General features: G+C 41.7%; 1 protein-coding gene across 2 annotated transcripts; it reads left to right on the forward strand.

Annotated features, from left to right (window-relative positions):
• The first annotated feature begins 426 nt into the window (after nucleotides 1–426).
• On the forward strand, nucleotides 427–27,400 carry LOC110155791 (storkhead-box protein 2-like). Of its 2 annotated transcripts, none has more exons than XM_020919960.2 (4): nucleotides 427–1,305; nucleotides 13,433–13,585; nucleotides 20,192–22,544; nucleotides 24,203–27,400. In XM_020919960.2, the coding sequence occupies exons 1-4, from the start codon at nucleotides 966–968 to the stop codon at nucleotides 24,402–24,404; spliced, it is 3,048 nt and encodes a 1,015-aa protein (XP_020775619.1). In that variant the 5' UTR covers nucleotides 427–965; the 3' UTR covers nucleotides 24,405–27,400. The 2 variants fall into 2 exon arrangements, with proteins under 2 accessions (XP_020775619.1, XP_020775620.1); XM_020919961.2 differs by lacking the exon at nucleotides 427–1,305 and adding an exon at nucleotides 12,011–12,180.
• Nucleotides 27,401–27,459: the final 59 nt, after the last annotated feature.

Here is a 27,459-nt window from a genome sequence, read left to right on the forward strand (position 1 = left end):
AATAGTGGTGTGTGTAATAGTGGTGTGTGTAATAGTGGTGTGTGATAATGGTGTGTGACAGTGGTGTGTGATAATGGTGTGTGACAGTGGTGTGTGACAGTGGTGTGTGTAATAGTGGTGTGTGATAATGTGTGATAATGGTGTGTGACAGTGGTGTGTGATAATGGTGTGTGACAGTGGTGTGTGACAGTGGTGTGTGTAATAGTGGTGTGTGATAATGGTGTGTGATAATGATGTGTGTGATAGTGGTGTGTGATAATAGTGTGACAGTGGTGTGTGACAGTGGTGTGTGTAATAGTGGTGTGTGACAGTGGTGTGTAATAATGGTGTGTGTAATAGTGGTGTGTGACAGTGGTGTGTGATAGTGGCGCGTAGCCTACGTCGGGAGGCGCTGAGGTGGTGATGCTCAGAGCCAGATGTGCTGCTGTCATCACCGCACCTGGAGCACGCACATCCAGATGCGCCCTGCCGCTGTGCCGCCGAGCAAGGACCACTCCGAGGACACATTGTGTCACAAACAAACAGGTGCCACGGTACCAGCCTATCGCTGCGTGTGCACGGGCATGACACCTCGGCGCGTCTCAATCGGATCAATTCATTTATGATAGTGTTAGCAGCTAGCTAATCGAAGGGTACTTCATCTAACAACGACCTTTATCGCACCGTGCGTGTGTCAGCTGTGGTTTTATCTGCCCCGCGCACACTGGACATGCGGGGTAAATGCGGGAGTCGGGACTAGCCGTGTATCGTTTCGGGCTTTGTCCAAAGGAAACACGGGAGTCACTGGAGATGGCTTTGATGAAACGCGGAGAGGCTAACTGAAGCTAGCGGGCTAGCTTCACGTATCTCCGCAGATCAGCGCACAGAGTCGGGGGCATCGAGCACCATGGAGCCTTTCCCGGTGTAAGATCTGTTTTTCACATGAAGACAATGGAATCTATGAGGCGCTAGCAGGACGAGTATCGATGGAGTCCTTTTTACAGATAGCCCCGCACTCCCTGGCTATAGTATTGAGCAGAAACGGCTGTGAAGGGGGTGTGGGGACCAGCCGTGTGTCTGAGAGCGAGGAGCTGCCCAGACATCACACGGGCTACGAGATCTTTGCTGATTTCAAAGCGGAGAACGCGCAGCAGCGCGTGTGGAACCAGCGCATCACCGAGGCCGTCTCTGAGACCTTCTTCCTGGGATGGATAGACGAGCATGTGCTTCTGATCCAGGGGAAGGAGGACCACCTGGAGGTCCTGAGGGAGGGCTGGATGCGGAGGTCCCTCAACCCCCCGCGGGGATTCACCATCAAATACCTGGGTAAGGCCTCTTCTTCCAGCGCTTCTGGCGCACACATGTGTAGCTGGTGTAGGTGTAGCTGCAGCTGCAGTAACAACATTTGATATGACCATGTCTACATCGTATCTGGAGACACAGGCCATTTAAAAATTAAAATCAAAATCTTATTTAGCTTCTATTCCTTTGAAAAGTCTAAGCTAATAAATGAACTGAGATGCATTCTACTATCAATTAAGGATTTGTTAACCTGAGCTGTGCTGGCCAGTGATTTTGGTCTGTTAACAGAAAGCCATCTAACCAACTCCACATGTTAACCCATGTTTTGTGGTCAGTAACTATTCAGGGTCCATTTCCTCTAGTTTCCCAGGAGCTGTCAGGGCTTCACCTGCATTAGAATGTCCAGTGGTTGCAGTTATTAAGGGACATAATTATTTCTCTTAACAACACCTTCAACAACATGCATTCTGTTGTGTGGTTTGAGTCACCTCTCCACAGATCAGACTTATAATGTGATGAGGTGGCATTACTTGCTTGTCTCCAAGAAGACAGTTTTAATTCCAAACTCTGCAATATTCCAGGCAAAGCAATAGCATTTCCACTTCCACTAGTAAAGTACAGATGTAAATATCTTCTAATTGTCATTTCCAGATGGATGATAGACTGCGTTTAAACTGAAACTTGTGTGTTGAAAAGCAGGTATTTCTGTCTATGCTAATGCTAACATACATTAAATGGAATTATTCATGTTAAAATAATGCCACACGCCACCAGAACAACTAACCTTTCATTAGTTGTATTTTTCGTAAATATTTTTTTAATATTCTATTTTGAGTTAGATTATCTTAGCATTAGCTTCAAGACAAAAACTGAATTGTTTAAACAAAAATGTGTCTCAGCCATACTGTGTTTTGCTTAGAATGCTAGCAAAACAAAAATATCTCCTTGAAACGGAGGATAGGGCGGACCCTTCACCAGAAAAGTTAGATAGTGTATCTTTAATTTACAAGTCAAACTGTCAAAACATCTGGTATGTAGGTACTTTAGATTTTAGCTTCTTTTCTCATGGTCTGAATCTAAGGCCCCAAACACCTGGCTTAGTCCTGATTTAGTACTGAAAAGGGTTGGCAAAAGTATCGAACATCATCATAATCAATATTAAAACTAGTATAGAAACTCATACTTATTTGAGCAAGTATTGATACTATAAAGTCTCATTCACAGAGCAGAAATAAGCCTTTCCTGAATGTCTTTAGGGTTGAGTTGTATCAGAACAAGAATAAGAGCACATAGACTAGTGTAGACCACTATGGAACCTACCTGGACCACTGACAGATTACATATAAGACCACGTGATAATATGAAAGAAAGTGCTATAAAGATTTAATCGAAACTGAGTTTGAAATTTTAGCATCATGAGTACACTAGTACTGGATGTTAAGTTGATTCTTTTCTGGTTTAGTTCTGAGTTTAGTCCCAGTTTAGTCCTAGTTGTGATGTGGTTTGTGGTCTCCAAGGTCTGTGGGCTGTAGTAGTTAATGCCACATTTGATCTCACTCTAGGTGTGTTCCAGGTGTAGTCCAGAGGCAAGAATTAGTCTGGAAGAATTATTTTTATTATATATTTGTCTGTGTTATATTTGTCTTATGCACTGTATCAACAGTAGAACATGCTTTGTTGTCTTATCATATTTATTATTTAAAACCACGGTATGTAAACTTTTAGCCAAAATTTGAATAAAATAAAGCACCTTTTCCTTTTTTTTTCTTTTCGGTTGTGTTTATAACACAATAAAGCTTTAGACATACATTCTTTATGCATATTTAGGCTGCTGGTTGGGCCAAACAAAGATCAGCCTTTGCTTGTGATTTAGGGCCAAAAACTACAAATATCAATCCTATATATTGACTGGCCACTACATTGGTCTATCCCTCCAGATGATCCAGGAAGATATACTGTCTTTAAATTCATCTGGAGGTGGAAAATCAACCACATGATTCCATGGAAATAGAAAGTTAAAACCATACTCCCAAACATTCTCCATGGAGATGTTTTACCATACTGTGGAGGATTATAGCCAAAGGAACAACATTTCTGTGGACGCAAGCAGATGACCCTCCTCTATTTTTTGATATTAAATATCATACTATGGCTTTAAGGAGGTAAAATTCAACAAAACTGAACACAGCCACACAACCATGACATGATTTCATACACATGTACATTTACAGTGGTTTGGCATTGTCCCTTTTTTTTCTTGTCTGTGCATGGTGCAGTCAGAAATATCATAGTTAAGTCAAGTAATGAGCAAAACTGGACTTAAACTAACTTAAATTACAGATATATGCATTGGCTAATTAAAATGAAAAAACAGACAAGTGGAGACACCGAGCTCCCGTTATCATTTGCAAAGCCCTACAACACCATAGACAAGCTCTATGTCCAAGGACTGTGTGCCATAAAACAAACATTCTTAGTATTAGATTAACAGTGTTTTGTGGTTGATTAACTGACTGCATTGTAGATTTTGTCTAAACTAAATGAATATAACTTTTATCTTGGGGTCAGTGATGTTTTGCAATTTCAGAAAATGAAAATATAATGACATGCAAAATATTACATTTTTCTGGTATATTTAAATGTATATTTTATCATTTAATGCCCCTTGAAAAAAAAACACATTGATAAAAAAAAAAATTCTGCATTTAACACCAGGGACATCTTAAAAATGTAAGTTAGTGAAAAAGATGTACTTTGATATGTAATTACATTTTAAATAAACTATATTATTTAAAATGATGAAAACCACAAACTGAGATCTACAAATAAAAAGTAGACCATTACAAAGTTTTTTTTTTTCTTTTCACAATTTGCCCTTAACTCTCATATCTGGTAAATGGTCAAATTTTTCAGCTCTTTTCCACCATCAAGACACACAAAGCACTTTACACTAAGGAACCACTCACACACACTCACACACCAGTGTACGCAGACACTGGGGGCAAGGTGGGTTAAGTGTCTTGCCCATGGACACAATGACCACATTCCTCTGTGGGAACTGGAATTGCACCACGTACCTGTGGGTCAGTGAATCAGACCGCCGGACCAATGATGTTTATGTCAAGAGTGGGATTCGAACCGCCAACCTCAGGATCAGTGAACAAAAAAAATGGCTTTTGAAACTGACTATATATATATATATATATATATATATATATATATATATATATATATATATATATATATATATATATATATATATATATATATATATATATATATATATAACTCAACTAAATCCCAATGTTGATCTAACTACATTTAATACTGACTGTCCAATTACATTTTGAATAATTGCTATTGCTAATATACCAAACCTAATTTCCCGTATTTGTGTGATTATTTTACATAGTACTTTAATACCGTAGCATATATAATTAGTTAAATAATGCAAATAAAATGTTTAAATAAATTCTGATGTTTTTTAGTTAAATATTTAATGTTACCTACAACAGGCACAGGTTTGTTTCACCAAATGACAAGTTCTATTTGACTGAAAATGACATTTTTCATACATTTTCATTCTAAACTGGTATATACTTTTTCCATTAAAGAGAAACAAGCATTGATTTCAAGTGTAATATTTTTAAAATTATATCAGAATTATATTAAAACTGGTTTAGCTGGTATAATTTGTGCAAGCAAATGTTATCTCTAATTCTATGTGTTACCCCTTTCACTGTATGACATTTTAAGACTTAGAACCTATAACATTCTTTGAAATTAGATTTCTTCATCTAAATGCATATTGGTACATATTAATAAACATATTAATAACTACAGACATTGTGGCTTCTAGACACTAAAATTCCAACTTCACTTCACTGACCTGTTGACTAAAACAAAACCAAAAATGTGTGGTCAGAAGTCTACTACAAGTAATTACATACTGCCAGTGTTGGGAAGGTGACTTTTAAAATGTATTCCCCTACAGATTACAGATTACACACCCCAAAATGTAGTTTGTACAGTAATCCATTAAATTACTTAAAGTGAGTAACGTAATCTGAATACTTTGGATTAATTGATTTGCTGTAGAGAAGCAAAGACTTGGATATTGCAACACAAGATGTTTTGTCTGCTAAAAGAAAATAAAAAGCCCAGACTTTCCTTAACCGTATTAAAAATATTATTGAGAGAATAGTTTTGTCCTGTTAAATCCTGTTTAGTCCTGGTTTAGATCTAATTTAGACCTGGTTTTAGACCTGGTTTAGTCCTGGTTTAGACCTGGTTTAGTCCTGGTTTAGACTTGGTTTTAGTCCTGGTTTAGACCTGGTTTTAGTCCTGGTTTAGTCCTGGTTTAGACATGGTTTTAGTCCTGGTTTAGACATGGGTTCAGTCCTGGATCAATCCTGATTTAGTCCTGGTTTAGACTTGGTTTTAATCCTGGTTTAGTGTCCAGCAATGATTGGAATTACTAAAAAAAAAAAAGGAAAAAAAAGGATATAGCCCAAAATGTGAAAATAGGAAAATACCGCCATGTAATCCATTTATTTCAACAAAGTAACTGTAATCCAATTACCACTCACTGAAACAGTAACTGTAACTGAATACAGTTACTCAAAATTTGTACTCTGATTACGTAACTACGGTACATGTAATCTGTTACTCCCCAACACTGCATACTGCTGTCAGAATGAACATGGTTCCTGTTAGAATGGTAATGATCACATTTTAATAGAGATTGAGTTTAGGTAATTTCAAACAATCCATAATCAGTTTTGGTTAGAGCTGGGCCATATGATTATATAAAAAATAAATAAATAAAATAAAAATAAATACTACTACTACTACTACTACTACTATTAATATTATTTTTTTTTTGCACAAACTGGATGATTATGAATCAAAGTCAGAGCAGAGTGTTTTCATTGTTATCATATGCTATTATTTAAGAAATTGTAAACCACCTTATATTATGTTTGTATAGATATCTAATTGCAATTGCACAGTAACCCCGCTTTGCAAGAAAGAAAATCACTTTTTTTTTTGCAATGATTCAAAGTCTATATTTTTAACTAAGACCAAATCAATTGAAATTCATCAATGTGAGACTATTTTTTGTCATTTTGTCCAGTGGCTATTGCAGTTGTATAAGTTGTAGCAGAAGCATGGATCTTGTGGTCATGTCGTGGCATTGTTGGCTGTTGGAAGTTACGTTTGTGTAGGACAATAGGAACAGGCCCCTCCTCCTCGCCCCCGTCTATGAAACTAAGCCCCAGAACCTCACCCAGAGCTTTTCAAATGCAGATGACCATGGCCTGTGTGCTGGTCATCATCCTGCACCAGGGGCCATGAAACGCTGTATCCCTGGAATGACACTATATAGGCTCTTTACCCTGCATGTTTGGAGTCATGGAGGAAACCCACCCAAACATGAACTATGCAAATTCTGCACAGAAAAGCTTTGTGTGTGGTGAGAGTGCTGGCCGTTTCAAGAGGGGATATCATCTGTTGAGTATTAATTGTTAATAATATACTTGGCTATATTATTCAAACATGCATGGATGACATCTAAAACCTCTTCAGGCATGTTTTTGATAAAGTAACGTTATAACATGGGAGAAAGCTCTACAAAGTTTGCCTTTTGTGATCTATAGTTTTTTTAAATTGTTTTTTTAAAATATTGTTTAATATTGTTCCTATATTCCTAATATTTGTGATTTATTTTGTTGCTATAGGACCTCAGTGCTGTAGTTTTTACTTCAGTAAGTTTGTTGTAGTACCTCTGTACTTTGTAGTTCAGTACTTCTGTTGTGGTACTTCTGTAGTTTGTACTTCAGTACTTCTGTTGTAATACCTCTGTAGTTTTTATTTCAGTACTTATGTTGTGGTACTTCTGTAGTTTGTACTTAAGTACTATTGTTGTAGTACTTCTATAGTTTTTATTCCAGTACTTCTGTTGTAGTACCTCTGTAGTTTGTACTTCCGTACTTCTGTTGTGGTACTTCTGTAGTTTGTACTTCAGTACTTCTGTTGTAGTACTTCTGTAGTTTGTGCTTCAGTACTTCTGTTATAGTGCCTCTGTAGTTTTTATTTCAGTGCTTCTGTTGTAGTACCTCTGTAGTTTATACTTAAGTACTATTGTAGTACTTCTGTAGTTTGTGCTTCAGTACTTCTGTTGTAGTACCTCTGTAGTTTGTACTTCAGCAAGTTGTAGTACCTTTGTAGTTTGTACTTCAGTACTTCTGTTCTTGTACTTCTGTAGTTTGTACTTCAGTACTTCTGTTGTAGTACCTCTGTAGTTTGTACTTCAGTACTTCTGTTGTGGTACTTCTGTAGTTTGTGCTTCAGTACTTCTGTTGTAGTACCTCTGTAGTTTGTACTTCAGTATTTCTGTTGTAGTACCTCTGTAATTTGTACTTCAGTACTTCTGTTGTAGTACTTCTGTAGATTTTATTTCAGTACTTCATTGGAGTACGTCTGTAGTTTGTACTTTAGTATGTCTGTTATAGTACCTGTGTAGTTTGTACTTCAGTACTTCTGTTCTTGTACTTCTGTAGTTTGTACTTCAGTACTTCTGTTGTAGTACTTCTGTAGTTTGTATTTCAGTACTTCTGTTGTGGTATGTCTGTAGTTTGTACTTCAGTACTTCTGTTGTAGTACCTCTGTAGTTTGTACTTCAGTACTTCTGTTGTAGTACTTCTGTAGTTTTTATTTCAGTACTTCATTGGAGTACCTCTGTAGTTTGTACTTCAGTACTTCTGTTGTGGTACTTCTGTAGTTTGTACTTCAGTACTTCTGTTGTAGTACTTCTGTAGTTTGTGCTTCAGTACTTCTGTTATAGTGCCTCTGTAGTTTTTATTTCAGTGCTTCTGTTGTAGTACCTCTGTAGTTTGTACTTAAGTACTATTGTAGTACTTCTGTAGTTTGTGCTTCAGTACTTCTGTTGTAGTACCTCTGTAGTTTGTACTTCAGCAAGTTTGTTGTAGTACCTTTGTAGTTTGTACTTCAGTACTTCTGTTCTTGTACTTCTGTAGTTTGTACTTCAGTACTTCTGTTGTAGTACCTCTGTAGTTTGTACTTCAGTACTTCTGTTGTGGTACTTCTGTAGTTTGTGCTTCAGTACTTCTGTTGTAGTACCTCTGTAGTTTGTACTTCAGTATTTCTGTTGTAGTACCTCTGTAATTTGTACTTCAGTACTTCTGTTGTAGTACTTCTGTAGTTTTTATTTCAGTACTTCATTGGAGTACCTCTGTAGTTTGTACTTTAGTATGTCTGTTATAGTACCTGTGTAGTTTGTACTTCAGTACTTCTGTTCTTGTACTTCTGTAGTTTGTACTTCAGTACTTCTGTTGTAGTACTTCTGTAGTTTGTATTTCAGTACTTCTGTTGTAGTACTTCTGTAGTTTTTATTTCAGTACTTCTGTTGTGGTACGTCTGTAGTTTGTACTTCAGTACTTCTGTTGTAGTACCCCTGTAGTTTGTACTTCAGTATTTCTGTTGTAGTACCTCTGTAATTTGTACTTCAGTACTTCTGTTGTAGTACCTGTGTAGTTTATACTTCAGTATTTCTGTTGTAGTACCTCTGTAGTGTGTACTTCAGTACTTCTGTTGTAGTACCTCTGTAGTTTGTAATTGAGTACTTCTGTTGTAGTACCTCTGTAGTTTGTACTTCAGTATTTCTGTTGTGGTACTTCTGTAGTTTGTACTTCAGTACTTCTGTTGTAGTACCTCTGTAGTTTGTAATTGAGTACTTCTGTTGTAGTACCTCTGTAGTTTGTACTTCAGTATTTCTGTTGTGGTACTTCTGTAGTTTGTGCTTCATTACTTCTGCTGTAGTACCTCTGTAGTTTGTGCTTCATTACTTCTGTTGTAGTACTTCTGTAGTTTTTATTTCAGTACTTCATTGGAGTACCTCTGTAGTTTGTACTTTAGTATGTCTGTTATAGTACCTCTGTAGTTTTTAATTTCAGTACTTCTGTTGTAGTACCTCTGTAGTTTGTACTTCAGTACTTCTGTTGTAGTACTTCTGTAGTTTGTGCTTCAGTACTTCTGTTATAGTACCTCTGTAGTTTGTACTTCAGTACTTCTGTTGTAGTACTTCTGTAGTTTGTGCTTCAGTACTTCTGTTATAGTACCTCTGTAGTTTTTATTTCAGTACTTCTGTTGTAGTACCTCTGTAGTTTGTAATTGAGTACTTCTGTTGTAGTACCTCTGTAGTTTGTACTTCAGTATTTCTGTTGTGGTACTTCTGTAGTTTGTACTTCAGTACTTCTGTTGTAGTACCTCTGTAGTTTGTACTTCAGTACTTCTGTTGTAGTACTTCTGTAGTTTTTAATTTCAGTTCTTCTGTTGTAGTACCTCTGTAGTTTGTACTTCAGTACTTCTGTTGTAGTACTTCTGTAGTTTTTATTTCAGTACTTCATTGGAGTACCTCTGTAGTTTTTACTTTAGTATGTCTTTTATATTACCTGTGTAGTTTGTACTTCAGTATTATTGTAGTACTTCTGTAGTTTGTGCTTCTGTACTTCTGTTGTAGTACCTCTGTAGTTTTTAATTTCAGTACTTCTGTTGTAGTACCTCTGTAGTTTGTACTTCAGTACTTCTGTTGTAGTACTTCTGTAGTTTGTGCTTCAGTACTTCTGTTATAGTACCTCTGTAGTTTTTATTTCAGTACTTCTGTTGTAGTACCTCTGTAGTTTATAATTGAGTACTTCTGTTGTAGTACCTCTGTAGTTTGTACTTCAGTATTTCTGTTGTGGTACTTCTGTAGTTTGTACTTCAGTACTTCTGTTGTAGTACCTCTGTAGTTTGTACTTCAGTACTTCTGTTGTAGTACTTCTGTAGTTTGTGCTTCATTACTTCTGCTGTAGTACCTCTGTAGTTTGTACTTCAGTACTTCTGTTGTAGTACTTCTGTAGTTTTTATTTCAGTACTTCATTGGAGTACCTCTGTAGTTTTTACTTTAGTATGTCTTTTATATTACCTGTGTAGTTTGTACTTCAGTACTTCTGTTGTAGTACCTCTGTAGTTTGTAATTGAGTACTTCTGTTGTAGTACATTTGTAGTTTGTACTTAAGTACTATTGTAGTACTTCTGTAGTTTGTGCTTCAGTACTTCTGTTGTAGTACCTCTGTAGTTTGTACTTCAGTACTTCTGTTCTTGTACTTCTGTAGTTTGTACTTCAGTACTTCTGTTGTGGTACTTCCGTAGTTTGTGCTTCATTACTTCTGCTGTAGTACCTCTGTAGTTTGTACTTCAGTACTTCTGTTGTAGTACTTCTGTAGTTTGTATTTCAGTACTTCTGTTGTAGTACCTCTATAGTTTGTATTTCAGTACTTCATTGGAGTACCTGTGTAATTTGTACTTTAGTATGTCTGTTATAGTACCTTTGTAGTTTGTACTTCAGTACTTCTGTTGTAGTACCTCTGTAGTTTGTACTTCAGTACTTCTGTTGTAGTACCTCTGTAGTTTTTATTTCAGTACTTCTGTTGTAGTACCTCTGTAGTTTGTACTTCAGTACTTCTGTTGTCGTACTTCTGTAATTTGTACTTTAGGACGTCTGTTGAAGTATCTTTGTAGTTTGTACTTCAGTACTTTGTTGGAGTACCTAGATGCTGTAGTGCTTGTGCATGTGAGCCCGTGTACCGGCGTGTCCTACATTCTCTGTGCACTTTAAAGTGGGTCACAGCAGAACCAGCTGTAGTACTGCGGCACAGCCATTCACTAACACAGCCTGTCTCCAACTCAACACACCACAGACGGGCTCACAGAGACGAGCTCAGAGAGACGGGCTCAGAGAGACGGGCTCAGAGAGACGGGCTCAGAGAGACGAGCTCAGAGAGACGAGCTCAGAGAGACGGGCTCACAGAGACGGGCTCAGAGAGACGGGCTCAGAGAGACAGAGAGACGCTCGAGAGCTCACAGAGACGGGCTCACAGAGACGGGCTCAGAGAGACGAGCTCAGAGAGACGAGCTCAGAGAGACGGGCTCACAGAGACGGGCTCAGAGAGACGGGCTCAGAGAGACGAGCTCAGAGAGACGGGCTCAGAGAGACGGCTCACAGAGACGGGCTCACAGAGACGGGCTCAGAGAGACGAGCTCAGAGAGACGAGCTCAGAGAGACGGGCTCACAGAGACAGAGACGGGCTCAGAGAGAGCTCAGAGACGGGCTCAGAGAGACGGGCTCAGAGAGACGAGCTCAGAGAGACGGGCTCAGAGAGACGGGCTCAGAGAGACGGGCTCACAGAGACGGGCTCACAGAGACGGGCTCAGAGAGACGAGCTCAGAGGGGGAGACAGGCTCAGAGAGACAGACTCAGAGAGACAGGCTCAGAGAGAGAGACAGACTCAGAGAAACAGGCTCAGGGAGAGGGAGAGAGAAAGAGAGAGGGAGAGAGAGAGAGGGAGAGAGAAAGAGAGAGGGAGAGAGAAAGAGAGAGGGAGAGAGAGAGAGAGAGAGAGAGAGAGAAGAGGAGGACACAGAGGCACATGGAGAAACAGAGAAACAGTGAGCGGCACAGAGGGAAACATACAGGATCATACATGAGAACCACATCGTCATGGCAACCCCTTTGGCAGTTTGCCACAAGGAACTGTGGCCATTACTCCAGGAGGGAGGAGACACAGAAGAGACGGGAAGTCCAAAGCCTGTGATTGGTCACACCCCCTTGTCTTTGTGTGCTGCAAGGGATTGTGGGAAGGCCTTGGTTGGATCCTCATTTGTGTGTGTGTGTAAGAACGGAGGAGGACGACGCCTGAGTGTGAGAGGGAGGAGGAACGCTGAGGAGAGAAAGGACAGCGAGAGAACTGGACCCAAAGCAGTACTCAACAGGATTACGACCGGATCATAACCGGACCCCATTTTTGTCTAGAACAGAGGAAACTGTCCGCTAAGGTACAGAGCACAGCTGTTCTTCTGCATCTCTGCTACTATAAGGGACCCTTAGCTTGTTAGCTGTTGCTAGTTAGCTATAGCAGCACAACGTTTCACTATTAGTCACCACAAAAAACACAACGTACTGCCAAGTAGTGCAGTGTTGGAGTGCTGGGAGCAGATCCAGAGCAGGCATGTCATGAGGCAGTGCTTTATATGGTGAGGCAGTGCTTTAAACATTAAAGAGCGCTTATTGAGCAGTGGCAGCAGACATGGAGGAGCAGAGGGGGGAGAGCATGACAAAAGGAGGGGGTGTGGTTTAGCGTGTGGACAAAGGGGACTGGCTGATTGTTTACTACCACTGCAGTGTGAGAGCCACTACTATCCCGTGTGTGTGTGTGCTGTGGCCTGGCTCGCATGACACAGGGCTAAAGAGATGCATGTCTGTCGACTAGTATATAGTAGTGGTCTGCTAAAACTTGGCATTATAGAGTTGTAGATCTTTCTGTACACTTATCATTGTGGAAAATACTTTGAGCTAACTCCATGAGCCTATGCACATGTGCATTGTGTCTTGTGCAGTCTGTTATTATTGTGGTTCATGACTCAAAGAAGGATCCCTGGGCTGGCTGGACCACTGCGGTGGTGACTCTGGGTTCAAGAGTTATTCTGTTTCTGGCCAGACAGGTACATTTGAACATGCTTACCTTGTAGCTTATGTCCATTCTTCTCTGAACTTACTGAGCTTTCTAGAAACATTTTTGTTTGTAATATTGCCTATTTAGAGTATCAAAAACTGGCTAAAGAAGGCATGTCGTTCTTCTTACTGTATGTTGCTGTTTCTTTGTATTTTTAAATTTTACATGGTGCTGAATTGTCATTGGCCTTTGTTATTGTGTTTATTTATCATTTAGTAGAATTCTAATTAAAGGGATAGTTCAGGTTTTTTGACATGAATCTATATGGCATCCCTGTCAGCAGTGTGGTGCATCCACACTGACTTTACCTCAAGGACTACTTTCCTCAGCACCAAAACCGGCCAGGATCTCGGCTCACCGGACGCTTTCGGAGGTAAAGTCAGTGTGGATGCACCACTCTGCTGATGGTGATGCCATACAGATTAATGTCAAAAAACCTGAACTATCCCTTTAAATCAGAAGTAATGATGAATATTGCACCAATGGATAGTTGCCTATAAATATGTGCTAATGTTTGAGGGAACCATTTAGTTTGTCATTTTTAACCTCTTTCTTGTCTCTTCTTTCTTTAACAGGTGATGTGTCACCAATCAGTATGTCCCCCATCAGCCAATCACAGTTCATCCCTTTGGGAGAAGTACTGTTATTGGCCATCTCGGCTATGAACTCCGCCCATAAACCTGTGACTCAGGAAGCCCTGACTGAACACCTCCAGACATGCTTCCCAGGTACACTGGCACTCCTCGGGCCTTTCCCATGCACTCCCTTCTCTAGCTCATAGCACTTGCCTCTGCACATTCCCACGGAGGGACTGACACTTTGAGTCCTGTCTGAAATGCTCAAACACAGAGGGAGAGGGGCTCATAAGGGCCCTTCACCACAAGGGAGATGCTAATAGACTGGTATAGTGAATAGGCTTTTCCTCACATATAAAATAAGGCTAACCTGGATGCCACATAAGATTTGATTAGACAAATGAGTGATTAAATATAAAAGTAGTATTGACAAAAGTTGTAGGCTGTGCTTCCACACCAGAGGCACTTTTTTCCTTATGAAGAGTGAGTGTTTCTGGTGACTGTTTAAGGAGATTTTAATGGAAATGTTCATTTTAAGACTGTCAAAGTATGTATACAGCAAATGACTAAAATGACCTGGTAGGTGGTGGTACTGCACTGTTAAGAGTACTGCAGTTCATCATTAAATTCAACCTAGAAGATGTTTGAATGTGTGTAGTGCGTTGGAAAAGGGCCCACCTTTTATGCAAGAAGAAAGCTTTTGAGAAAAAATTTTTTTTTAGCAACTTTTATTGCTGAAGCAATCTGCATGGAGTTTGACCACCTTCATCAAAACAAATATGACTGTACTGTTACCTGGTGAGAAAGCAGGGCCGCATGATATGGTTGATTGCTTGACTGCTTTTGGTCACAGGTATATTCCGACATGTTTTCAGAGACAATAATATTTAACATGTAGGAACACCGAAAAGATGTAGGCTGAAATTTAAGATTGTTAGACCAAGCCCTTACTCTGTCATAGCATAATTTTGAAACCAATTCATATTCATAAGTATAGCAAAAGACTGTAACAGAACAGCAAAGTAGTACTATTAAAGGAACACTTTGAAAACACATATCTCAATGTGAAAAATATCTGTCAGATATCTATACAAATATGGGCAAGGCAATGCTACCTCTTTTAATGGAAATGAACAATAAGTCGCAACAATGAGACAGCTCCTAAAACACGACTAGTTCTGCACGTGGAGGTCATTTCAAGATTTTTGGCTAGTTTCCACTAGTGCAGCTTTGTCTTGATTATCACCACTGGGAATATGAGGCCATTCCTTAACCCTACACAAGTTCCACATATTGTCCAACTTCTCCAGGATGGCACATCCTGATGTACCATTGCAAGAACATCTCCAGAATATGGAGGAGATTTCAGGAGACAGGCAGTTACTATAGGAGAACTGGACAGGGCCATAGAAGGTCCTCAACCCACCAGCAGGATCCATATCTGCTTTTTTGTGCAGGAGGAACAGGTTGAGCACTGCCCGTACCCTACAGAATGACCTCCAGCAGGACACTGGTGTGAATGTCTCTGCCCAAACAATCACAAACAGACTTCAGAATGTGGCGCTTAAGGGAGCCACATCCTGAAGTCGGCCTTGTAGTGGGCGCTGTGCTTACTGCCCAGCACCGTGGAGCTCCATTGCAAGTCCACGGCTGGTGCCCTGTGCTTTTCACAGATGAGAGCAGGTTCACCCTGATAGACGTGAAAGAGTCTGGAGAAGGCAAGGAGAATGCTCTGCTGCCTGCAACAAGGTTCAGCATGAAGGGTTTGGTGGTGGGTCAGTGATTGTGGTTGGCTGTTTTTTGGTCCCAGTCCGCCCCACAAATCCTTGAACCCATTGTCAGACCCTACGCTGGTGCAGCAGGTCCAGGGTTCCTCCAGATGCACGGCAATGCCCGGCCTCGTGGCAAGAGTATGCAGACAGAACCTGGAGGATGAAGGGAAATCTTCTGCTCTTGAACACTGACAAGACCAAGGAACTGGTGATTACCTTCCATATAAAGAGGATCCCAGTGGAGCCTGTAACCATTCAGGGCCATGACGTTGAAATATTGAACTGCTACAAGTACCTGGGAGTCCATGTTAACAGCAGGCTGGGCTGGAAAGACAACTGTAATGCTGTGCTGTGTGGGGGCCACACAAGATATTGACAAGCATTTTTAGTTGCTGAAATTAAATTTAGCCAAAATGGACTAGCCTGCCACATCATTATTTAACTTTGATTTTCAGGGTGTATAAAATTAAGCCCTCTGTAGTCCGAAAATGTTATTTCCATTAAAACAGGTGGCATCCTTTTGTTGTAAGACATTGCCCTGTCCATATTTGTTTAGATGTCCAACATATTTTTTGTTCACAGATCTGATGTGTATTTAAAGTATTCCCTTAATTTTCTGAGCCGTGTACACTATCTGTCCAGAGTTAAACATTTAAACTTCTTTTTAAAGTGGAAAAGAATGGTGCATTGAAGCTTTCTGTACAATTGTTCCAAAGGCCCCACCCTTTATCAGATATATAAAATTTCACAATGTTTGTTCTGATTGTCTTTTTTACAAACATGGCCATACAGCTGAGCTCATATTGGCTCCTATTTGGCTATGGGAAAAAAATTATAATATTTCATTAGTTTTACATAGTGACACTGATGCCCCACTGTGGTACCTGGTATTCCCTGCTTTCTCCCATCCAGTGTATTCCATAGTAAAACTTTCCAATTCATAAAAGTCAAACTTTGATGTTTTGTTCTTGGAACAGTTGTAAAATAGAAACAAATGAAGCGCTGAACAAATGCATCAGTTGATTTATGACATGAGAGCATGATGAGACTTTAGTCAGGGCACAGGGAGCATACAGATCTCTGCTAGAGGTAGAACACTGCCAGTGGTCTGTCCATTTGATGCCTTACCCAGATGATCTGTCAGTGCATCAAATGGACAGCTCCACCTATAAAAGAAATGTATCCCTGCGTTTATCTGAATGTATTCAACATATTTGTACACACACATTTGTATAACGTAAGTACGCACTCATAGTTTAACGTCACATTACAACGATATAATTGATTGCATTGAGGTAAAATTCAAGGTTAATGCTAGATAACCTTAACCATAACCTTATTTGTAACCCTTTACCTAAAATTCATTCCTTTTAATGACCAAAAGGCTCTGGATTATTGATATGTCATTAGTCCTTCATCACAATCTTTTATCTTACAAGCAAAATTAAGAATTAAGGGAATAAAATAATTATTCATATCAACAACAACATAACAACATAATTCTAGGCCTATTATTTACATTAGGTAGAAAACCACTTCCAAGTTCTAAATAAGAAATGTGATGTCTTGTATTGTATCTTGCGACTGCAGGGTGCACAGCACTGTTCGTGGACAGATTTATGTATTGCAAAATTGTATTGCTTTTCTACTTCTCCACATCATTACTGTGCAAAATGTTCATATAAGCTCTTTGGTCAAAGCATTTCCTGTACTAGCTCTCAATGAAAGACTCATTTGACACAAAGAACAAGTCTAGTGCTTTTCATGTGGGAGACAGTCCATGAGGCACGAATGTATGATCAAAATGTCACACAACAATACAATTAGGCCTGTCACAATAGTGACTATATCACTTATTGTTCAGTATATGAAAGTTTGGACAATAGATTTTGAGGCTATATATATATATATATATATATATATATATATATATATATATGTATTAGAGCCCGACCGATATGGATTTTGCTGTGGCCGATATGAAACCAATATAATGGGAGTTGGAGCTGCCGATAGCCGATATAATCGCTGATATATTTAGTGATGTAAAAATTCACTGTAAATGTTGAATTGTTTAAAAAAAACTTAGGTTTGGCTCTGGTGGATTTTAAATTGGGTTTATTTAGGCAACATTTATTGTTATTCTGCCTCTTTACATCATATTTACAGACAGTAGGTTGGCTTAATGGCATTTTTGCATCACATTGTAGACACTAGTGATGGGTATTCCTTGTTCTTTTTAGAGAACCGGCTCTTTTGGCTCGGCTCACTAAAAGCTGCTGGTTCTTTTGGCTCCCAAGCGGCTCTTCAGATTGTTTTGTTGCAAGCAGGACTAAAGCACGTCTAAAGCAGGACTGAATCAGGACTGAACCAGGTCTAAACCAGGACTGAAAAAGGACTAAACCAGGACTAAAACAGATCTAGACCATGTGTAAAACAGGACTAAACCAAAACTGAACCAGGACTGAGTGTCAGGGCTCGGTCTCTTTCTCGTGCCCAAGATTAGTCCTGGTTTATTTATTTTATGCTAAACTACAGCCAAATATGCTTGTTTTTTTGTTTGTTTTTGTTTTGTTTTGTTTTGATCCTATGTACACGCAAATTTCTCAAAGTTTCGTTTTCAGCCGATGCTGTTGTTAAACTACCACGAATCTGCATGCGGCGTGAAGAGAAAAAAAGTGAGAGAAAGAGAAAACACGGCTTCTAATAAGGATCAGGCTCCCGTCGTTCGCTTCAAAGAGCCGGCTCTAAGAGCCGTTTCGTTCGCGACCGACACATAACTAGTGAAGAAACTAGCGCTATTAACCTTTAGCTGTAAATACGTGCGCACCGCGTTAATTAATTATATGCGCAAATGTCATAATTCACACGTCTATTCACAGCTCCTTTACATATCAATGCAGGTCCAGTAACAAATATACGGCCAATATAATCACTTTACAATAGGTCAATAGAAAACAGCCTGTTTATGTGCGGGAGCTACAGCAGCTAACCCATAACAAATGACCAAAACTAGCTTCAGAGTCAACATATTTCCAACACTCACCGCTCATACAGGCTCCTCCTCACATCACAAGTCTGCACTAATAAATGTTCTTTTAATCCAGACTCAAACCGATTGTCCATAAAAAGAATATAATCTCAGTGTTTGGATCTATGTCTGCGCGTGTAAACAAACACACGTGAGTGACGCGACTCTGTGGTGTGTTCAGGGACAGTATGGACACACACACACACAAATGACTCCGCAGATAAATACTGATGTGGAGCCACATATTAGGACAATTGTCTGTCTGTAAATTGGATTAAATGAACAGAATGTAGAGAGTCCAAGATTTTTAACGACGTATGACATGCCCACGTGAAATATCGGCCCATACATATATATATATATATATATATATATATATATATATATATATATATATATATATATATATATATATAATATGTATATGTGTATATGTGTATATATATGTGTGTGTGTGTGTGTGTGTATATATGTGTATATATATGTATGTGTGTGTGTGTGTATATATATATATATATATATATATATATATATATATATATATATATATATATATATATATATATATATATATATATGCATGTATGTATGTAATAATGTATTTACTAGGATTATCCTGCTTTGTGTGAAAGCCAAAGTAGTTTCACTATTACCATTTATTGCAGTATATCATACTTCAAAATGTGTTATTGTGACAGGCCTAGACAATAGTCATACAATAGTAATATATACTAGTCAAAAGTGTGGAGATACTTTTTGGACAAATTTTAGTATTTTCTTTCTTTTTATCACTATTTATCAAAACTGAATGAACATAGGTAGAATGACTAAAATAAACTCCAGATAGCCACCCTTTGCTTTTGATCACAAATTCTTGGCATTTTTTGAATCTGTTGTGTAACAGCTGCTAAGTGAAAACCAGTTCAGGAGACTTCATCAAAAAGATAATTAAGAGAAGGCCCAGGGTTTGCAGCGCTGTCGACAAAGTAGACGGTGGCTACTTTGAAAAATCAGAATCTAAAATAACAGGCTTTTCACTTTTTTCTTGCCAAATACCTCAATTCTTCTTTCTTCATATATTTGACGTCTTCCACATGTATCTACAATGTAAAAAGTGACCCTCAGCCTTAGTGTGTCTGCATGTGTGTGGCCCTGAGTCTGTGTGCATGTGCATGGCCCTCAGTCTGTGTGCATGTGCGTGGCCCTCAGTCTGTGTGCATGTGCACGGCCCTCAGCCTCAGTCTGTGTGCATGTGCACGGCCCTCAGCCTCAGTCTGTGTGCATGTGCACGGCCCTCAGCCTCAGTCTGTGTGCATGTGCACGGCCCTCAGCCTCAGTCTGTGTGCATGTGCACGGCCCTCAGCCCCAGTCTGTGTGCATGTGCTTGCATCACTCGCTCACACTAAGAGGCATCAATGATGTAACTGGCAGTAATACTTAAGAGCCACTCTTGAAGAGGAGCACCTCACATCAAACCTACAATCAGCAAACTCCCTATCACCTCTGGATTTGGCCAAAAAACTAAATACTATATATATATATTTTTTTCCTGTGTTACTCTATACACAATATAAAACAAATGGTGGCCATTTTATAAATTTTTTTTTTTAAAGCTGTTTCGATGTGCTGCTAATGGGGATAAGATACATTTGCTTTGGACAAAAAATTGTTAACTTTGCTGATTTATTTTATTGTTGTCACTCTTAAGAAGCTATAATTCCAAAAAGCATTGAGAGCAAAAATAATAATAAAATAAATTAAACCCCCTCGAAAACACAATGGCGAGACATCTCATGGGGCTTATCCTCCAAACAAATAAATTTTAATTTGAAACATTATGAGGCCAAAAAAATCTGACCGTGTCTTGTGGAAACGTGTATTAGATTAGAGCACGGTCTATCACTTAATGTTTGTACTATGCCTAAACCACTTCTGTTTCCCTTTCACTTTTCCCAGGGGTTCCCACTCCCACCGAGGAGGTGCTGCATCACACGCTGAGCATGCTTGTCCGTGACCGGAAGATCTACCCGACTCCGGATGGATATTTCATTGTGACGCCTCAGACCTACTTTATCACTCCCAGTCTGATCCGGACCAGCTCCAAGTGGTACCACCTGGACGAGCGCTCCGAGCGACACCAGGCGCAGCAGCACCAGCAGACCCAGTGCACCTCTCCACTGTCCGGCACCATCACCCCCTCAACAGCAGGGGGTGTCAGAGAACGCACGCACACCAAATCTGGACAAAACCACACTGACCCCTTCTACAACTATAGAGCAGACGACCCTCCCAGTCACCACACAACTCTGCAGCGCCGCTCCCCAAAAGAGCACCGCGACTACCCCTCTCCACACTCCCCTCACTCCCCACAGACCCCTCCACAGCAGCTAGGTGCCCCCGATAAGAGCAGGGCCACCCTGAGCTTCCCCTTCAAGACCGACACGCTGACTAAACACCGGGCTGCGAGCGGAGGGGGCACGGGCAGCGCTACGCTGGGGGACACTGATAAATCGGGGACTGGGGGAAACATGGGAAGTCGAAAGTTTGGATTGAAGTTATTCCGTCTGAGCTTTAAGAAGGATAAAACAAAGCAGCTGGCTACATTCTCAGCACAGTTCCCTCCAGAAGAATGGCCCCTGCGGGATGAGGAGGTGCCCAGCCAGCTGCCCCGCCACGTAGAGATGGAAATCATCCGTCGAATCAACCCTGACCTCACTGTGGAGAACCTGGCTCGCCACACAGCTGTCATGAAGAGGCTAGAAGAGGAGCGCGCTCAAAGGAGTAAAGTGTCTTCGGCCAATCACAGCTCACGGAGTCGCCGCAGTGGCGGCCGGCACCGAAAACAAGCTCAAACCAAAGCCAGTCGGTCCCACAGTAAGACCAGGGGGTCACGAGGTGAGCCCAGCGATGGCTCTCACTTAGAGCTGGCTGACAGGGACTACCGGGCTTACTCTTCATCGTTAGCTCGTTCACCACGAGAGCACGCCCTAGCCATGGAACGCCAGCGGGCTCGGCTCCATCTAGCCCACAGTAACCCCAATATCCTTGAGGCCTCTCATATGCCCGTCACACCTGAATGGGATGTGTCTGGAGAGCTGGCCAAAAGAAGAACAGAAATGCCTTTTCCTGAGCCTAGCCATGGCCCGTCCGCACAACCCTCCAAAGTCCACCGCTCGCACTCCCACACCCAGGAGAGGAAGTCAAGGCATGAACGCAGTGACAAGGCCAAGGAGCGCTCGCGTTCCATGGACAACTCCAAAGGGCCCCTTGGTGCTGGGCTGATGGGACCTCCAAATTATTTTGATGACAGGAGTCGCTATTACACTGATGATGGGACACTAAGAGCCAATCAGGGCTCTTCACACTACTCCCGGACCACACCTCCTTCAGCTAAGCCCTCTGCTGATGGTTTGGGGATGGATATAGCCCGAAGCTTGGAGAAGAGTAAGAGCAGGGACAGTCTACCGGCTTACTCACCCAAAACTCTGGCTACCTCAGTAGCCCCCGATGACTACTTCCAGTGTTCTGGCTCCTCTGACGCTGTCACATCACTCAACCCTCTGGGAACTCTAGGCAAAAGCAGCCATGACGGCTTGAAAATTGGCACTACTGACAGACAGGTGGAAAGACAGACACCACACCCATCAGAAATGAAAGAGGATTTGACAAAGGTTGGACCTAAAGGTGGCAGCTTGCCTCCTATACCTCTGTCAGTTTCTGAGTCCCCGCTTACAAATGGGAGACTCCCCCACAGTGCCTCTTCTGGTCAAGACAAACGTAAAGATATCTTTAGTAAAGACACTCTTTTTAAACCCCCTCCCAGTCTGCCTCTGCCTGGGTATAGCTCTTTGAGGAAACCTGCAACCCTGGCCTCCACCACTATGTCATCTTCATGTGATGCTTTGGACTCACAGGAGGCGTACGACACCCCGAAGCCCCTGGTTGCTACCACCTCGGCCCCCCCACAGGGGCCTGACAGCACACCCAGTGCAGCAGAGGCATCTTTTGACTACTATAATGTGTCAGATGATGATGAGCTGGATGAGAGTGGAGCTAAAGGTCGCGGAGCAGCAGAGAAGGCTGGGGAGGGAGGTGTGGGCAAGGTGGGAGGAACAGGGACCATGCAGTGGCTTCTGGACCGAGAGAAGGAGCGAGACCTTCAAAGGAGATTTGAAAGAACTCTCACCTTCCCTGGTGCTAAAGATAACCTCCAAGAACCCAGTCCTAACCAGCAGTCAGCGCACTCCGCCAGACTGGACAGCATGGACTCCAGCTCAGTGACTGTGGACAGTGGATTCAACTCTCCGCGGTAAGAATGTGTGCTTTCAGACAAATTATTATTTATACTTTAACATTTTCCCTCTTCCCTTTGATCATCATCATATGGTGAGCTAGATATTGTGTTGAGTTTTACAGTGCATGTTAACTTTTTCTAGTTTAACAAAATCATAGGACATGCTAGTGTTACTTTTTCAAAAATTAAATATTATAGCAAGGCGCTGAATACTTAAAGGTGGTATTATGCAAATTAAATTTTTTGGAGCTTTCTAACATGTTCTAACATTCCCTTATCCAAAAACATGCCTGAAGAGGTTTTTTGTCATTCATGCATGTTTGAGTAACCTAGTGGTCTGTCCCAGGCTTTGTTCGAACCCTCCTTATTGTTAGCAGTGCGGATCTCCCCTGTGCCCTGCCGACTAGCCTACCTCACCCACCAATTTTCCATAAATCTACAAAAGCCTGCGACAAAACATACTACAACTTCTCAAACCAATGTGATGTGCACTAGGTTCATTAGTGGGATGCACGCAGATTGTCATGTGAATAATGCTCTGAAGGGGGAGTGGCAAGTATAGGATTTGCAAAAGAGTAAAAGGTAACATGGTGATCTAAATATGTTATATGTTAGCAGTTAATGGGAACTAGAACATAGAAATGTAATCAAGCCATTGGAATGCTCACCTCTCTTCTACAGGCCATGTGCAAAGGTTTGAAGAAGTTTGTGATCAAGTCTTAGGGGCCAACTCAGATGCGAGCCGAGTCAGACGGGCAAGCAGGAGCAGAGTCAGAGGAGCAGAGTCAGAGGAGCAGAGTCAGAGGAGCAGAGTCAGAGGAGCAGAGTCAGAGGAGTGCGAGGGGCAGAGTCAGAGGAGCAGAGTCAGAGGAGCAGAGTCAGAGGAGCAGAGTCAGAGGAGCAGAGTCAAAGAAGCAGATGTTTGGAGTGAGGATAGACAAGTTTGTGTGTTAAGTACATTTTACAGGTACAGTTGTACAGGAGAGTAAATGTGTAGAATGATCAGATATTGTTGTTATAGATTATATTTTTTAGAACTCTTATACAAACAACAGTCTGATGAAATCATGACTGCTTACTTAAAAAAGGCTAGCACACCTGGAATGGGTACATTTCTGTGGTTGTTTTGATTGAAGTGTCATTTAAGCAAGCAGGTGAGATTCTGGGCTTGGTGTTAGATTTGCTGGATGTAAATGAGTCATATCAGAATATTGTATTCAAGATAGAGGGATAGATAGATCTATTGATCGATCCTGCAGTCTAGCTATCACAGTGAGCTCGTTTAACTCCAGCTTTATTCTTCTCTGTTGATCTGGTTTGTGTTGAGATGGGCCATTCCCTAGAAGCATTTCCTCTGGAAGGTCTCCTGCCACATTTGGTGTAAAAACCAATTAGAAAAAAGTCTGTAAGCATCTCAAAGGGCCATAGCTAATAGCTATTCATTAATAACTATTCTCTAATAGCTAATAGCTAATTTTAAATAAGGTTCTGACTTCTGTCTTTTGAACTGCACATCCTGAACTTCTTAGTAGATTAAAATCCCATATGATGTTAAAAATTGAGCTCAAAGAACTAAATTTTCAAAAACTGCTCTATGTGCCAGGCGGTTAGCGGCAACAGTGAAATGTCCCAGAATGTACACCTTCCAATGATTGACATCTCCTCTTTAACAGAACACGGGAGAGCCTGGCGTCGAACACTTCTTCCATCGTAGAGAGTAATCGCAGACACAACCTGGCCCTGAGCCCGGGGCACCTGGGTCTCACAACAGCGGGGGCCCCCTTCTCCTTCCGTGCCATCTCCGAGGCTGCAGGAACCCAGGCTGACAAGCTCCAGAAGCCCAGTGCCTGCATGGCCTCCATCACCAGCGTCTGAGCCCATCGCAGCCAGGACTGTTGGAGCTCCAGAGCACCACAGAGCTGCCACGTGGCCCCTCACCCCAGCGGCCCACACACGCGCTGGGCTGAGGCCACACTCACCTCTGTGCACAGTGCGTCGTGTTCTCCAAGTCTGTGAGGGTCATGCTATAGTCTCAGGTCAACTGTCTTTCCCTTTCAGCTGTTTCACTTCTGGGCTGGGTTCACTTCACTCACTAGACTACCTACCGAACCACTGCTGTGTCACTACAGCAGTTATCAGCAGATGTTTGTGTCATGTTGAAGGCCATGCATTGAGCTTCCTATTATCGGACTTTATTTATACACATTAAAACGTAGTAAGTGGGCAAAAAGGGCTTTCATTTTCTTTCTGGGCTGTTGAGCTCGATGTGTAGCTGGCATCACACTGCATTTGTCCAGTCTGTGGTCAGGGCTCCACACTGAGAAACAGGTGGCATACAGAGCAGTGGCTAGGCTAGGGAGTAAATATATTTTGTTTCATCAATCCTCAAGTAATGTTATCCAATCAGAACAGCACCACTCTTGTCCAACAAATCTAGAGTATCTGTCTGTATTGTTTATTACAGAGGGATATCAGTCTGGTCTCGATGCCCTCCGCTGCGTCTTGATCCTGACCAAATACAGTTATCCAATAAGATTTGTTTTTCTCAGTGAAATGAAGGAGCTTAGTGATTGCCTATCATTTAGAAATAAAGATATTTCCTTCACCTCAGATTAACAGAGTTTACTGCTTCACTTGTTGATTCTGCAGAAATTCACATTTTTTTTCAGTCCCCTCTGATGTATAAAAAAACCCCTCATAAGCAGCTATATTTGCTTTCATATTTGTTTTGACAGACTGTGTCCCTCTATGTGCATCTATTGATCACGCCCATCTGAAAAAAGGGAGATTCACCGGTGACCAGACTCATGTCTTTGTATTAAAGGCTAGATTCTGGATTCCAGGCAAATACCAGTTAGCTACATTAACATGGAATTGTGGGCATAACCTATGTCCCAAATTGGAGAACAGCAGTACTTAACCTGCAGTTGTAATTTGACACAGTAACACCAAGTAAAGAACAGTTTAGATCAAACCAAATGATAATCCTGTGATTGAACAGCAGCCCAAAAGCCCTGCCCAGGGTGAGTGCACTGGCCTTTCCTGTTCAGATTTGGGAAGTGAAATGTGAAATGTGGCAGTTGACATGTGGGAGACAGAAGGCACTGGGCGGTGTATGTGTGAGGAGTTCTCCATGCGTCCCTACACTGTAACTACCTCTACACATGCAAAAAGCACGCTGTGGTCAGCCTCAGCCTGTGAATGTCCCAGTACATAGGGCCTAAACCTTTATTTCTACTGTCCATGACCCCAGTGAGGAGCCCGTCCTAACCCTGCTTCAATCGCACAGCAGTTTGCCTTCATTGTCTCCAATCTTTTCTCACTTGGACAACCTTGCATATTTCATTCATCTGTACAAGAAGTACCACATGTGAAGCTCCCAGAGAAGACTGCTAAAAGGACTGTTTTGGTACACCTGATTGAATTGGCCTGAGCCTTGCAATAAGTCCCAGCTCCTCGCTCACAGTGAGACTGGCGTTGATGTGGAGGGCGTGTACTGAATACTCATGCTGTCACTTGCACTGTCTCCTGTGTGTACTCGAGACGTAAAGCTTTGGAATATCTTCTGGCTCGTTGTACTATAAAGCTCACACCCGGATGTAGTCCATTCTGTCTCAGTACTACCTCTACATAAGGATTGGAGTCTGTTGAGCCTTATCCAATGCTGCCGGTACTAAAAGAGATATTTGTAAAGTTGTATTATTTTAGAAGTGTTTACATTAAGTTTACATTGGAACCACTAACAGAGGATGTGCCACTACACAAGTCCTGCTGCATTTCCAAGCTCTTTTCCACAGAGGGCTGCGCTTCACTTCGGAGCAGGGCTTAAGAAGAGACTAGAATGAAAAAAATCTGAATTGCATTGTGTGTCACTTATTTGACACACAGTTTAAAACCTAAACGATTAGTAGGCCTACTACGAACCGATGCGTACTGCTTTGTGGAAATGTCGGCGACTGTCACTCATCTTGGATCGTATCCTGAACCCACCCCAACACTACACTGTCTGTGATAAACCCCACCCCCCCTAAATTATCTGTCCTACTGCCGCTGCCCATCCTAAACCCTGCCCCGTACATGCCCTGCCCCCTCGATCCTGTCTGTCCTAAACCCTGCCCCGTACATGCTCTATCCCCTCGATCCTGTCCGTCCTAAACCCTGCCCCTTACATGCCCTGTCCCCTCGATCTTGTCCGTCCTAAACCCTGCCCCTTACATGCCCTGTCCCCTCGATCCTGTCCGTCCTAAACCCTGCCCCGTACATGCCCTGTCCCCTGGATCCTGTCCGTCCTAAACCCTGCCCCGTACATGCCCTGTCCCCTGGATCCTGTCCGTCCTAAACCCTGCCCCATACATGCCCTGCCCCCTCGATCCTGTCCGTCCTAAACCCTGCCCCTTACATGCCCTGTCCCCTGGATCCTGTCCGTCCTAAACCCTGCCCCTTACATGCCCTGTCCCTGGATCCTGTCCGTCCTAAACCCTGCCCCTTACATGCCCTGTCCCATCAACCCTGTCCCATTGACCCTGTCCATCCTAAACCCCACCCCTGCATTAATCATTTTCCCCTACCTGTCCTAATGCCCCCGCCATCCTGTCACAACCACTCAGATGTCTTCCCTGCACATTGGCAGTGGTATAACATGGGAGGTTGGACAATAGCATTGTTTCTAAAGGCGACGCTCTGTCATACTGTAAATGATGTTTATGTCATGCCTAGTCAAATACTTTAAAAAATCAGAAGAGGGATTTTTAACTGTCTATAATATTCGAGAGTCCCTTTGATGTGTAGTACTGGTGTTACTGTTGTAGTGTACGTGATGCCCTATGGGAACTGTGTACTTTTTAAGATAATAAAATAATGTTTGGCTACACCTTGCTTCTCCAGCTTCACTGAACAAGTAAACATACGTACATGAGCAGAACCATCTGTC

This window comes from Boleophthalmus pectinirostris, unplaced genomic scaffold, assembly GCF_026225935.1.
Source record: "Boleophthalmus pectinirostris isolate CB_2022bp ecotype Guang Dong unplaced genomic scaffold, ASM2622593v1 HiC_scaffold_23, whole genome shotgun sequence".
NCBI lineage: Eukaryota > Metazoa > Chordata > Actinopteri > Gobiiformes > Gobiidae > Boleophthalmus > Boleophthalmus pectinirostris.